At 42.6% G+C, this 14,436-nt stretch overlaps 1 protein-coding gene across 3 annotated transcripts; it reads left to right on the top strand.

The window, feature by feature from the left end:
- Positions 1-9,097: 9,097 nt before the first annotated feature.
- On the top strand, positions 9,098-11,178 carry LOC103260087 (tropomyosin alpha-3 chain). Of its 3 annotated transcripts, none has more exons than XM_008057730.1 (2): positions 9,108-9,300; positions 9,435-11,178. In XM_008057730.1, exons 1-2 carry the CDS (start codon positions 9,233-9,235, stop codon positions 9,913-9,915), a joined length of 549 nt encoding a protein of 182 aa, XP_008055921.1. In that variant the 5' UTR covers positions 9,108-9,232; the 3' UTR covers positions 9,916-11,178. The 3 variants fall into 3 exon arrangements, with proteins under 3 accessions (XP_008055920.1, XP_008055921.1, XP_021567842.1); XM_021712167.1 differs by having other exon boundaries at positions 9,127-9,270; positions 9,397-11,178; XM_008057729.1 differs by having other exon boundaries at positions 9,098-11,178.
- The last annotated feature ends 3,258 nt before the right edge of the window (positions 11,179-14,436 follow it).

Here is a 14,436-nt window from a genome sequence, read left to right as displayed (position 1 = left end):
AGACAACCAATTCTTGATCAAATTCCCAAAAGCATATGCCATAAAATATAAGATAGACAAGTGAGACTTCATCAAACTGAAAAGCTTTGGCACAGCAAAAAAAAAAAACAATCAAGAGAGCAGGGAGAGAGCCCACAGAATGAGGGAAAATATTTGCTAACTGTGTATCTGACAAAGCCCTTACATCCAGGATCTACAAGGAACTCAAACAAGCTGAAAAGAAGAAAATAAAAGTCCTATTTTGAAAACAAGTAACTAGCCAGGCGTGGTAGTGCGTGCCTGTAGTTCCAGCTACTTGGAAGGCTGAGGCGGAAGGATCGCTGGAGCCCAGCAGATCGAGGCTGCGGTGGCCGTGAGTGTGCCACAGCACTGCAGCCTGGGCCACAGAGTGAGACTCCGACTCAAAAAAAAGAGGAAAGAATAAATACACAATATAAAAATAAATAAATAAATAATTTTAAAAGGGGTAGAGGACATCAATAGACAATTTTCAAAGACGACATACAAGAAGCCAACAGATACACGAAAAATGCTCCACCTCACTTATCATCAGAGAAATGCAAATCAAAACTACACTGAAATATCACCTTACCCCAGTATAGACATCCGTCATTAATAAATCAAAAAACAATAGATGCTGATGCCGGTGCACAGAAAAGGGACACTTCTACACTGTTGGTGGGAGTGCAAACTACTCCAACCTTCATAGAAAATAGTGTGGAGATAGCCAGAGGAACTAGAAATTGACCTTCCACACCATCCAGCAATCCTTCTTCTGGGAATTTACCTGGAGGAACACAAATCATCCTATAAGCTAGAATTTAATAAAACAAAATCTCACAGATGCCACTTGAAAGAAAAACAATGTTTCATGGAATCAGGATCTTTAGAAAAAGTACTTAACTATCATTAAAAATTATTCTAGTGATTTTTTTTCATAATTATCAGATATGCCATTTTGTAACATCTTCAGGAGTAGAGCTATAGAGGTTTTCCTGAAAAATGGTTCAATGTTACCTATTTCATCAAGGATATAAATAGTTTGCAATTTCAATCAACTGCATACACGTTTTATTAACAACTCATAATTATAATTATTCCATGGCTTATGATTACCCCAATGTTGAGTGTATCTGCCCTGTGATCAAAAATCCACTGCATACCTACTCCCTAGTAGGACTGCTGAACCCACTCAGTGACTTGGCACTCCTGACATGGTCTTCAGAGGAGTGTCTCCATTGCTGAATGTCCATCTGGCAGAAGCACTAGATATTTTTAGAAGTCAATAAAAGGTAGCTATTTTGATACCAAAACCAATTTTAAAAATTGAGATGTAATTCACATCCCACAAAATTTGCCCTTTGAAAGTGCACAATACAGCAGTCTTTAGTATTTCCATAAGACAGTACAAGCATCACCACCATTCAATTCCAGAACAGTTGCATCAACTCAAAAAGAAGCAGTACTCAAGAACAGTTGCTCCCCTTTCTCTCCCCCCTCCTAGCTTCTAGCAATCACTAGTCAACTTTCTGCCTCTATGGATTTGCCTATTCTGTACACCAAAACTAATTTTGAAAAAGAATTTTTTTATTGGTTTTCTGGGCTATTTGGTGCTACCCTACCTTTATTTAAAAAAAAAAAAAAGAAAATGTAAAAAAGAAAGAAAAAAATTTAGGAGATAAGAAAAACAAAGCCTTGCGAATTTTTGCCAATATGAGTAAAAGGATTATTTTCTTAAGAGAACATAAAAAGAAACCTTGTTTCCTGGGCACAGTTTAGTGGAATTCATTGTTTCAATTATTTTACTCATGCTATCCAAGAAACATCCTTGAAAGAATTATATTATGTTCTCATAGGAAGCACATTAGACTAATTATATTTTATAGTTAAAACAAATAACACCAAACATAGCTTACATACAAAAAGCCTTTTTTTTTTAAGAATTAAATTGAATATTTCTCTGGAAAACATTCAAATATTAGACACTTTAGCATAATTGCTCAATTTGGGGAAAGAGAATAAAATGCACATTTGTTCTTAATAATATGAAGAATTGAAATTCAAAGTTTCCTATACTGTCTGTGTTTAAATTAAAAGAAATTTAAACGGTTTGTAATAAAATAATATGGTACTAAAATAAAACCACTCTCAGTAGTAAATGGTTTTGCTGACTAGCTTTGTTGATAAAACTGTGTTTGGAACATCTGGCTCCATTCTTGCAACCATGCAGAGTTTTCAAAACAGGAAGCAGAAACAATAGGGGACCATTGTCCCATGGTCTTAGCACAATAGTATGAGCCTGGTTTAAGCTAGTAGGTGGTGTAGAGGGTGATAGGGGGAAGTAAGAGATTTCAGTGAAGTAGAACCAACCAAATTGGTAACTACTTGGATGTAGAAAATGAGGAAAACTCCAGAGCTGCGCCATTACTGTTTGCTTGAGTGGCTGCAAAGAGAATTTACCAATACAGGAAATGGGGAAAAATTGAGAGGCAGGTGAGAAAGGATCGTAAGTTTGGGGCACTTTGCCTTATCTCTGCTTAACTTCAACCAGGGATTTGGATTTATAAGTTCAGAGTAAAAATGGAGGCTAGAGAAAAATATGTGGAAATGGTCACTATCAGATTGGTGGAAAGTAGAAATTCTGACTGAAATCTCCCAAAGTGTTCGAAGAGAAAAGAAAGTAGCTAAGGACAAAACTGACAGGGAAGGCAAAGAGAAGAAGTCAAACGGAGACCTGAAAGTGACTGCAGAAAACAGAAATAGGAGAAAAGCCAAGCGAATGAAGCAGCAAATACCAATGAAGTCAAGAGGCACTCGGCAACAGAAATAAGCCAAGCAGAAAGAGCCGATAAAAGAAGGACTGCGAAGTGAATACTGGAGTTGCCTCAGCTGGTATCAGTGGACGAAGGGTTTCAAGATGTGAAGCAGGCAGCTGGACACAAAACCGTTGGAAGGAGGCCCGAGAGCTGGAAAACGCCTTTGGAGGTGACTAGCACGTAAATGGCGTCTGGAGCTGTGAAGTGGGTATGAGGTCAACTGGGTTGCGGGTGAGTGCAGGTACAGAGAGGCGAATCCCGAACTGAGCCGTCACCAACGTGAAGCTGGAAGGCAGCAGAGGCAGGGTCAGTAGAGAAAGATGAGAAGGCGAGTCCCAGCTCCTCGGGAGGCTCGGGTGGAAGGACTGCCTGGGCCCAGGAGGTCGAGGCTGCAGTGAGCCATGATGGTGGCACCAGATGGGTTTTGTGGACGCTTCTTTTAACTTTGATGTCTCACAGAAGCAAATCCCACCACAACAACAAATTGGGCTACCACAACAAAGCGAGAAGAGGGAAAGGAAAGGAAAGCAAAAATGAAAAAGGCAAGTACATCAGCTCTTATAAAATAAATACCTGTACTATAAAAAAATCAACTCTTACAAAATCAGTACCTGTACTGTGAAGTGGGGATGGTAGCTGGTCGGAAAAGTGGCATCAAAACAGGGCTAAGGTTTCCTTTCTCTTTAACTGACAAAAACGCAGCGTGCCGCCGCGGAGGAGAAGGCCCTCGAGGGAAGAGACGTGTCTGGCCGGAAGCGGAAGCCGGCAATCGCGGGCCCGATGTCCTGTCGGGCGGGGACACGGTGCGTCTGCGCACAAGTGGAGAGAGGACTTCCGGCGTCTGTGCACAAGTGGAGAGAGAGACTTCCGGGAGGAGGCCGCACGCCTCTTTGGAAACAGGCCGAGAAGCCGGGTGTGGAAAGAGGCGGCCGGAGGGCCGCCAGCAGCGGGGAAGGACGCCTTCCCCACCCACGCCCTGAGGGGTCTGGAAAGCGCCTCTCCCGGAGGGGCCCGGTGAGGTTGTGTTTCCGAGGGAGAACCCGCTGCCCCGGAGGCCGGCGGCGAAGGCCGAGGCCGGAGGCTGTCCTCAGCACGGGGGTGCCGAGGGGCGTGGAAAAGAAAGGCAGAAGCCGCCCAGAGATGAGGGCCGGCGTCAGGACCGGCGACCCGAGGACGTGGGGCGGACGAGGCGAGGCGGGAGGTGGAGCCCACGAGCTCCGCGCGGCTGCGGCCGAGGGGGTGGGGGCGGCGGGCTGACCGCGCCCTCAGGCCGCAGCCGCTTGGCGGACCCGAGGGGAGGGCGGAGGTCTCTGCGATGGTGGCTTTCCTGAAGGCTGAGGCCCCGAATCGTTGGAGGTCTTCTCTCTCTCTCTCTTTTTTTTTTTTTAGTAAACATTTTTTATTATGCAATTGTGGGGTACAGTTAAGGGTTAGGTATACAAATGTGCGTCGTTCAGGCACCCTTGTTGATAAGGGGTGTCTCCCCATCCCCAGACAGATCTTGACCACCGGTAGTCCCGCCGTCCTTCCCCTCCCTATCCCCCCCATAGTTTCCCACCACTGTCAGTGCTTTTTTTTTTTTCTTTTTAAGTGTTATGGTAGATGTTCAGGGTCCACCATATGAGTGAGAACATGGTACTCAGATCTTTGTTTCTGTGAGAGATCACTCAGTATTATTGACTCTAGTTCTATCCAGGTTGCTTCGGAATTCATGATTTTGTTCTCTTTTAGGGCTGCGTAGTATTCCATCGTGTATATGTACCACATTTTTTTAATCCAGTCCTCTGAGGTCTTGTTTCTAAAGCCACAGCAGGGTGGCCACAATGAAAGGGGACTTCCCGCCTGAAGCAGGAGGGGAGAAACCACCTTCTCTTTTGCAGGGAGGAAATGTCCTGTAGCTTGAATGAACAGTAGCTGCGGTGGAGAAGGGCGGCTGTGGGATTCTCTCTGTGATTGTGAGGAGCTCAAGGACCATCTAGTTTATAATTGTGTGATAAAACTTGTTTTAAGTGTAGGTTGAAGCTTATTCTGAATGTATATTGAAACTTGTTTTTAAAACTCAGATGTATGCTTGCTTTCCCACCCAAGCCCAGTAGTATACTTTCGGTAAACAAGTTCACATACCAAAAGAAAACCGCGGAGTCACGGTGCAGACCCTCTGGTCCCATTTCCTGCTCCACTCCCCTAGTAATCTCACATTCCAGATGTCCCCACCAGTTCCACCCAACCCGCCTGACCGTTGATGGTCAGCTGCGGTCAGCCACGACCCGTGACCATACAAACCAGCCAATTCCAAATGCCCCCGCACCCAGTAGGAGAAATTACCCAATCATGTGCAGACAAGTTGAAAGTTCTTTCCCCTCCCTTGTAACTGTGTATATAAGCTGCTTGCTGCGCTGGGTCTGGGCTCTCGTTCCGGTACCGCTGCGCCGGCTACGGACGTGAGCCCAGACTCGAGCCTGAATACAGACCCTCGTGTGATTTGCATCGGAGCTGGCTCTGTGGTGGTCTCTCGGATTCAGGATTCGGGTACAACAAGTGATGTCGCCGTCCAACCCAAGGTAAGGATGGAGGCCGTTCTAGGTATGTTTTAGGGTCTTAATTTGCTCCATAAAGTGGAAAGGAAAGGCATCTGGGCACAAAAGAGAGAAAGACTGGAGTAGGGGACAGTATTTTTGAAGTCTCAAGGTGGGGGTGTCTCAAGGGGGACGTGACAGGTTGGTGGACAAAGACATGAAAGAAGGAAAGAACAGAGCTGAGGGCCCACCTGATGTTGGAGTCTACACATGTGTCACTACATGTATGCTCCTGAATTTGTTGAAATCCTAGATTCTTCCAAACACACTGATAAAATTGATCCCTCCCTCTTAAAACCTGAAAAATTGACTGTCTGAAAACTACAGCATTGTCTCACATTATGGAGATTAAACCCAACTGCTCAGAAAAGTTTGGCTAAACTGTGAGCAAAAAGAAAGGTAGAAAAATCTGTTAAATAAACAAACAACACAACTGGGTATGGTGGCTCACACCTATAATCCCAGCACTTTGGAAGGCCAAGGTGAGAGGATTGCCTGAGCCCACAGGTTTGAGACAAGCCTGGGTAGCTTGGCAAGACCTCATCTCTACAATAAAATAAAAAAGTTAGTTGGGCATATTGGTGTGTGCCTGTAGGTACCAGCGACTTGGAAGGTTAAGGCAGAAGGATGGTCTGAGCTCAGCAGGTAGAGACTGCGGTGGCCAGGAGTGTGCCACTGCACTCTAGCCTGAGAGACAGAAGGAAATGCCAACTCACAAAGACAGAAAAGAAAAACACTGAGCTGTAGCCTTAGATTACAGTTCATTGTATTTCTTTAGTTTAACAGTCAAAGGGGCCAGCTGTGGTGGCTCATACCTGTAATCCCAGTAGTTTGGGAGGCCGAGGCAGGTGAAGAGCTTGAGTTTGGGAGTTTGAGACCGGCCTGGGCAACTTGGCAAGACCTCATCTTTACAACAGATCAAACAATTGGCCAGGCATGATAGGGCACCTCTGCAGTTCCAGCAACTGGGAAGGCTGAGATGGAAGGACCGCCTGAGCCCAGATGGTTGAGGCTGTGGTAGCCAGGAGCGTGCCACTACTCTCCAGCCTGGGCGACAGAGTGAGACTTTGACTCAATAAATACATAAATAAATAAATCAAGGAAAAAATTTTGTTTTATCATTTGGTATTTACATAACTCATTTAACAATACTGCTTAAGACATTCACAACACCAAATCTTGATTTCATAGGGTTTTTTTTTTTTACTTCAGTTGAAAAAAATGTTTAAAGCCTCTTACATTTTTTGGAGCATTATTTTACATTTTGCTGCAGACATTTGTACTATGAGTTCTTTCTTTGGCAGAAATCTGAACTAACAAGTACTTCTATTGTTTTTTTTCCCCAGATTTTTTGCATTTCCACAGTTTCATTTCACCCTTTTATAATATGACAGCATTTCTCAGCAAACATTTAGGTAAAATATCACAAACTTGATTAAAAAGTGTGTGATAGTAAAGTCTAAATTGCAGATGAAAAACAGTGCCATATTAAGCATGAGAAGTGGCTGTGGGAATGCAATTTACATTTTGAATTAACACCGTATAGAATGTATGCAGAATAGATGCAGGTTGGAATTCACAGGGACTTTTCTTTCAGTTTATGGAAAGAATATCATTCTTTTTCAGTAAGATTTAATCAGGCTACTTGAGACTGAAATATAATAGTAGACTGGATATTAACTTTTTTCCTCCATATACTCTGAATGTAAAATTACTTGGGAAAATTTACATTGACACAACATGGTAAGGACATTCTCTGTGTGTGTACACACACGTGCACACACACACGTACATATAGATTTCCTTTTAAGATAAAATATATATGAGACTTCAAAAAATTGGGGATACAAATAAAATTTTAGCAAAATAAAATAGTATCCCTGTGAAACAGAAACTGAAGTTGAAAAGTGCTTGTTGAACTATAAGCTGTTCTAAATTTTAGTGACAAAATCATTACAATACTAATTATAAATTTAAAATGGTGGTGTACAAATAGTTTCTATAATCTCTAACATGTCATTCTCAATATTTTATATTCTATGTTTTATAACTATGATATTCTATATTTAAATTTTAAGTTTAAATTTTGATATACTACTTTATCATATTTAAGCTTCTGGTTCATTTTATAGACAGAGTCACTCTAACACTAAAAATATGTACATATTTAAACACTTAATTTAATCTGAGATGGCATCTGCAACAACAACAAAAAAAGCAGAACTACTGTTTTCTCACATGACATTGGGCCGATGCAAAGTTTGTGGCATTTTTCTTTTGCCCGTGGAACACAAACGTCCCATGATGGTTGACGGGTCACAGCTCGTCACATTTGCAAATTCTCAGGTTGACTGATGTAGATCATCATGGATTAAGCGTTTAAAATGTCTTCTTCAAAGTCCGATTATCTTCCTGAATGTGGAAAATCACTCAGGTCAGAGTGACCCTCTTTGAAATGACACAAACATTTTCTTGCCATGCTTTTCCCAATGGCATTTGCCCCGTACTTGGCACAAATATTTCAAGCCACGTTCATGGCCTTTACTCCTCTGTTAAACTCAAGCAGAAGAGTATGTCAGAAGTGTTCATAGTCTTCCACTTGACAATCCATCTTCTTTAGCCCACAAATATCGCTAACGTTCTTCAAATGTGCAAAATGCAAATGTATTCACAAATACATTAACATTGTCATTACAAATGACAAATTAAGATAAACTTCCAGCCCCACCGTGTTGCCATGCCAAAAATAAATGCTACAAACTTATGCATCACCCTAATATTTAAAATTGTATAATCTTACATGAAGGTAGACTGTGTTCAGTTAAAGATATATGTTATAATCCCTGCAGCAACCACTTTTAAAAAATAGGAGTACAGCTTATAAGCTATAAGTGGACATAAAACAATACTAGAAGATAATCAACACTAAAGCAGAAAACTTCAAAGGGAGGAACAAAGAGAAAATGGCACTCACGGAAAACAAACAGCAAGATGGTAGACTTACACCCAACCATATCAGTAATTACAACAAATGAAATCATCTAATATTTCAATTAAAAGTCAGAGGTTCACTTTCAGTTTCTAGATTGGCATGTAAAGATCCTAGAAATCATCCCTCTCTCCTAACATAAAGTAAAAAGTTGAAAAAAATTGACAATCAAAAACTCTTCCAAATCTGTCAGAGAATTAAGGTCTTTGGGCAAACTACTGCTCCAAAATTGAAGAGATAGACTAGTGGATACAGAGAATTACCACCTCGGTGGGAACCAGGACTGGTATAGGGAAACCTTCAATTTACAAATTGCTAGGAGCTTAATTTGGACAGCATTAAGGAGACCTCTACACTTTTGTGAGTTTTACCTCTATTTCCCTCACCAGGTTCTCACAGTGAAGATTGGAGGAAAACTCTATCTTAGTCTGTTTGGGAAGCTACAACAAAATGCCTTGGACTGGATAATTTATAGACAATAGAAATCATTGCTCACAGTTCTGCATGTTCACTGTTCAATAAGAAATTACAATGCATACAAAAAAGTAGAAAACACAACTTGAAGAGACAGAACAAGCATCAGAACCAGGCTCTGATACTGCAGGAGTGCTGAAAAATCAGAGACTGTCAAACTGAATTCAAAAAATCTCAACTATACACTGTCTACAATAAACTTGTTTTAAATATAATGATACATATAGCTTAAGAATAAAAGGGGGTGAGAAGCGGCTGCAGAGCCGAGCGGAGGAGGCAGGAACGGAGTTCGAGCGGCAGCTGGGTGGGCACCATGGCTGGAATCACCACCATCGAGGCGGTGAAGCGCAAGATCCAGGTTCTGCAGCAGCAGGCCGATGATGCCGAGGAAAGAGCCGAGCGGCTGCAGCGGGAAGTGGAGGGAGAAAGGCGGGCCCGGGAACAGGCTGAGGCTGAGGTGGCCTCCTTGAACCGTAGGATCCAGCTGGTCGAAGAGGAGCTGGACCGTGCTCAGGAGCGCCTGGCCACTGCCCTGCAAAAGCTGGAAGAAGCAGAAAAAGCTGCTGATGAGAGCGAGAGAGGTATGAAGGTTATTGAAAACCGGGCCTTAAAAGATGAAGAAAAGATGGAACTCCAGGAAATCCAACTCAAAGAAGCTAAGCACATTGCAGAAGAGGCAGATAGGAAATATGAAGAGGTGGCTCGTAAGTTGGTGATTATTGAAGGAGACCTGGAACGCACAGAGGAGCGAGCTGAGCTGGCAGAATCCCGTTGCCGAGAGATGGATGAGCAGATCAGACTGATGGACCAGAACCTGAAGTGTCTGAGTGCTGCTGAAGAAAAGTACTCTCAAAAAGAAGACAAATATGAGGAAGAGATCAAGATTCTTACTGATAAACTCAAGGAGGCAGAGACCCGTGCTGAGTTTGCTGAGAGATCGGTAGCCAAGCTGGAAAAGACAATTGATGATTTGGAAGATAAACTGAAATGCACCAAAGAGGAGCATCTCTGTACACAAAGGATGCTGGACCAGACTCTGCTGGACCTGAATGAGATGTAGAGCACCCCAGGCCCTCCCTGCCGCTGATCCTCCCTCTGACCCGACTCCGCCTGAGGCCAGCCTGCCCGAAGCTGACCTTTAACCTGAGGGCTGATCTTTAACTGGAAGGCTGCTTTCTCCTTTCGCCGTTCCCTCTACTCCCCTGTGTCTTTTTGGCCAAACTGTCTCTGCCACTTCCCAGAGATTCTAGCTGGGCTAGAGGCTGAGCACATTTGGGAACAACATTTAAGGGAATGTGAGCACAATGCAAAATGTCTTTAAAAGCATGTTGTGATGTACACATTTTGTAATTAACCTTTTTTGTTGTTTTGAAGCAACCGTTGGTAAAAACATTCCAAATAATTCCACAGCTCTGAAGCAAACAAACTAATCCCTTTTTCTCTTTTGGAAGGTGACTTTTTTGTTTAATACATATTACCCTCTCCATGGAGAAGGGAAAAAAGTGTGGGCCTGCCTTACTGAGAACCAAACAGAGCCCTGGAAAAGTCTCCACTATGAAAAATCTCATTGCTCTGTACAAAGTACTAGCCAAACCAGAAAGGTGATTCCAGGAGGAGTTAGCCAAAACAACAACAAAAATGTGCTATTCAGGTTTTCAGCTTTAAGGTATCTTTGGACAACTTTATTTTTTATTTTTTTCATTAGAAGTGACCAAATTAAGATGGTAAGACCTCTGAGACCAAATTTCTGACCTATGTGTACCCCCTTCCCAACCACTCACAGAATGGATCACATGCCCCTTATGTTGAGGTGACCACTTAATTGCTCTCCTGCATTTTTGAAAGAAAATTATGATTTTTGCCACTGATTTAGCCATATGAAACTCATCTCATTACCCTTTTTGGGGTCTGAAGCTGCTGTCTCTAAAAGTGCCATCTCATTGTGCTTTGTATCAGCCAGTGCTGGAGAAATCTTGAATAGCTTATGTACAAAACTTTTAAAATTTTATATTATTTTAAAACTTTGCTTCTTTGGGTTTGGGGTGCCCTGGCCACCCCATCTGGCTGTGAGAGCCTACAGTTTGTGGGCTGGCAGTGTGCTGATCTTTGAAGTTTCTTTCCCTTCCCAGTCCCCACTTTTTGGTAAGGTTTCTATGAAGTCTGTTAGGTGTACATCCTGCAGCTTATTGACTTAAAATTTACTCTCCTTTGGTGTGGTCTCTTTGGGACCGATTGGGAGAAAGAGAAACCAATAGTGTACCTGTTTTGATACTGCATATTGATAAGTGTCTTTTTGAAATAAAGAACCAGTCCCTCTCTCAGACCTAAAAAACAAAAAAAACATCATAAGGAAAATATATTTGCTACTCATTAAGTGAAAGTGGATCATCATAAAGGTCTTCATCCTCGACTTCTTCATGTTGAGTAGCTGAGGAGGAGGAGGAAGAAGAGGAGGGACTAGTCTTGCCATCTCAGGGATGGCAGAGGAGGAAGAAAATCCATGTATTAGTGGACCAATGCAGTTCAAACCTGTGTTGGTCAAGGGTCAACTATATTAATCTTAAACCTTCTTCTGTCTTTCTCCTATGGGGCTAGATTCCTTTTTATTTGTATTTTGCTGGGGGTGGAGGGAGGCAGGATATAGGAGAGATGGAAGCTGCATCTTTTTCCCATGTATAAAATATGCTTTTATCATGTCAAGGAAGAATCATTCAATATCGCACATAGCTCTTGCCGAGTTGTGCATTCCCTCCAGCTGGCTGGCTGTTGGCCCTGGTGAGCTTGTAACACGGAGAAGAGGTGGGCAGCCAGGAAGCTTCCTGTGTTTCTGAAATGAGTGGAGTGTCCTTAAGTCCCTGTGCACCCTTTCAGCAGACACAGAAGTCTGTTGTCCACTGTTTATTTTGAGTGTGCTTCGTTATTCCTGAGTGAGATTGCTCTGTGCTTTCCTTTGTGGATTTTATTACCATTATTGGGTTTTCTTCCCAGAAGAGGCACGTGGACATTTATTCTTTCCCTCTGTGCTGGACAGTCTGGATGGTGGGAATGAGCAGCTCCTCAAAGATCCAAAGGGTCTTTCTTTCACCTGCAAATCCATTGGGGCCAGGCCCTTATTGGTAGTGAAGATAATTGGCAACGTTTTCATCTCTTTCATGGTTATTGGTCCCCTTGGGTTTTCTATGCCTTCTTATAGTGACAATGTTGTTTTATATTTTCCTTGCCCATTTTATCCAACATATCATTATATAGACAATTAACTCAGTTTTCTAATTCTTTCTGCTTCTGTGGGTGTTTGCTCTTTTCAGTCCAATTTTGTGAATTACTATTTTCATAATCTTTCTTGATCAAAACAGACAGTGACTAATCTCTGTTATTAGTTCTCCATCCCATGCCCTAGGACTAGTTCTTGTGTTTACTTACTGTACCTATTTTTTTTTGAATACCTAATCCATTTCTTTTTGTTCTTTCTTGTTTAGAAATGAAACATGCCCTCTGCCTGGCATCTTGACTGTCTCCTGAAGTTTTGTCTGTCTTATGCCCATTGTTGATATTTTTTGGATTTTTGGTGTTTGTGGTTTCTATTTCCTCTCTAACAAGTGCATTTTTTTTGGAAGCAAGGTTTTACAAATCCCAGTGGCCCAGGCTTTTTGGTCTCTCTCCCAATACTCATTGCTAGTTTTATTGCAGTGTGTACATGGCCAGGGAACAGATCATGGACCACAGCCACTTCTTAGTATGCTTTGTGGCTTCCTTCTGGGTCTTGCAATTTTTTCCTTTTGTAAGTGGCCCAGAAGCCTGTGGGAAGAGTGTGAAGTTTGAAGTGTCAATTCTAGTCAGTATATTAAATCATAATTTGTGGGGTTCTCTGTCTCCTCATTTATTTTAGTCTTGCAGATCTGTGAGAGTTGTGTTAAAGCCCCACACTGCTTTTATGATTCTGCCAGCTTTCTTGGTGGTTGTGTTCCTGTGTGCTCATTGCAGGGAAGATGACAGGGAATGCTATATGTACTCCTACCAGTCACAGCTTTGTGGTGACTTCTATAGCATAAACTTCTCTGTCCCATTCATTGCTTTTTAATTTTTAATTGTGTGGAAAGTATACACAACATAAAATCTACCATCATAACCATTATAAGTGTTCAATTCAGCAGGATTAAGTACATTCACACTTTTATGGAACCATCACCACCATCCATCTCCAGAATTCTGTTCATCTTGCTTAAACTGAGACTCTGTCCTCAGTAAACACTAACTCCCCGTTCCCCCTTTCCCAGGCCCTGGCACTCACCATTCTATAATTTTTGACACTGTGATTTTCACTACCCGAGGAGCTTCGTGTAAGTAGAATCATACAATATTTGTCCTTTTGTGAATCAGGGTTCATCTGTATTGTAACATGGGCCAGAATTTCTTTCTTTTGAAGGCTGAATAATATTTCATTGTTATGTGCAGACCACATTTTGTTTATTCATTTATTTTTCCATATTCGCCAAAAAACTTATTTTGTTTTTGATAGTAGCCATTCTAAGGGGTGTGAGGTGCCATTCTTTACTTTGTAGGTGGAAATCAACTCTGCCAGGGACAGTATAGTGGTTTATCATTTTTCAGTCTTTTATTTGTCTGACATTCCACGACCCACCTTTTGGATGTTACCCTGAGCGGCTGAGTTTTTTGACCTGGTTTAGCATCCAGTTTTCCAGTGGATTTGGGGGATGCATTACTATTGTTTGCCCATATCCTGGGACATGCCCTGAGAGCCTGGTGACTCTGGGCAGGCCACTTCTCTCTGCAACTCCTCATCTGTGGTGTGGAGTGCCCATCTTCTGAATGGCCTAAGGATTCTTGAGGCTTGAGTGTGAGGGTATGTAGCATCTTGGCATCCATAAGCAGTGTCCTGAGTGCTCATGAGCCTCTCTGTTTTTAAGAAATTTGCTTGGAGTTTATCTGACATCTTATTTTCTATTTTCTGGGGTTTTTTAAATTAAACTTTATTGGCCGGGCTTGGTGGCTCAGCCTGTAATCCCGTGCTTTGAATGAATTGCCTGAGTCTGTGGGTTCGAGACCCGCCTAGGCAACTTGGCGAGACCTCATCTCTACAATAAATCAAAAAATTTAGCCGGGTGTGGTAGCACACACCTGTAGTTCCAGCTACTTGGAAGGCTGAGGCGGAAGGATCGCCGAAGCCCAGCAGGTCGAGGCTGTGGTGGCTGGGAGCATGCCACACACTCCAGTCTGGGCGACAGAGTGAGACTCCAACGCAAAAAAAAAAAAAATTAAGTTTTATTTTCTTTTAGCAATGCGGGGTACAAGTGAAGATTAACTACATAAATAGGCTGCAGGCAGGTAAAGTTTGGGCTAGAGGTAGAGGGTAACTAGAGATAGCCCTCACCCCAACGGTAGTGGACCAGGTACCCTTTGTGTTGTCACATGCTCCCTGGCCTCCTCCTTCCCTCCCTCCTGAAAGAAGTTGGGCGCCAGTAATGACTCCACACCTGGCCAGGACCAAGAGATTTATTAAAGTGGCCAGAAAGAGAGATGAGCCACAGAGAGAGACAGAAAGAGAGATGAGAGAGGGGGGAGA

This window comes from Carlito syrichta, unplaced genomic scaffold (genome assembly GCF_000164805.1).
Source record: "Carlito syrichta isolate Samal-C Ts95f unplaced genomic scaffold, Tarsius_syrichta-2.0.1 Scaffold303113, whole genome shotgun sequence".
Lineage (NCBI taxonomy): Eukaryota > Metazoa > Chordata > Mammalia > Primates > Tarsiidae > Carlito > Carlito syrichta.
Note: the sequence above shows the minus strand (reverse complement) of the source record. Positions and strands in the feature narration are given on the sequence as shown.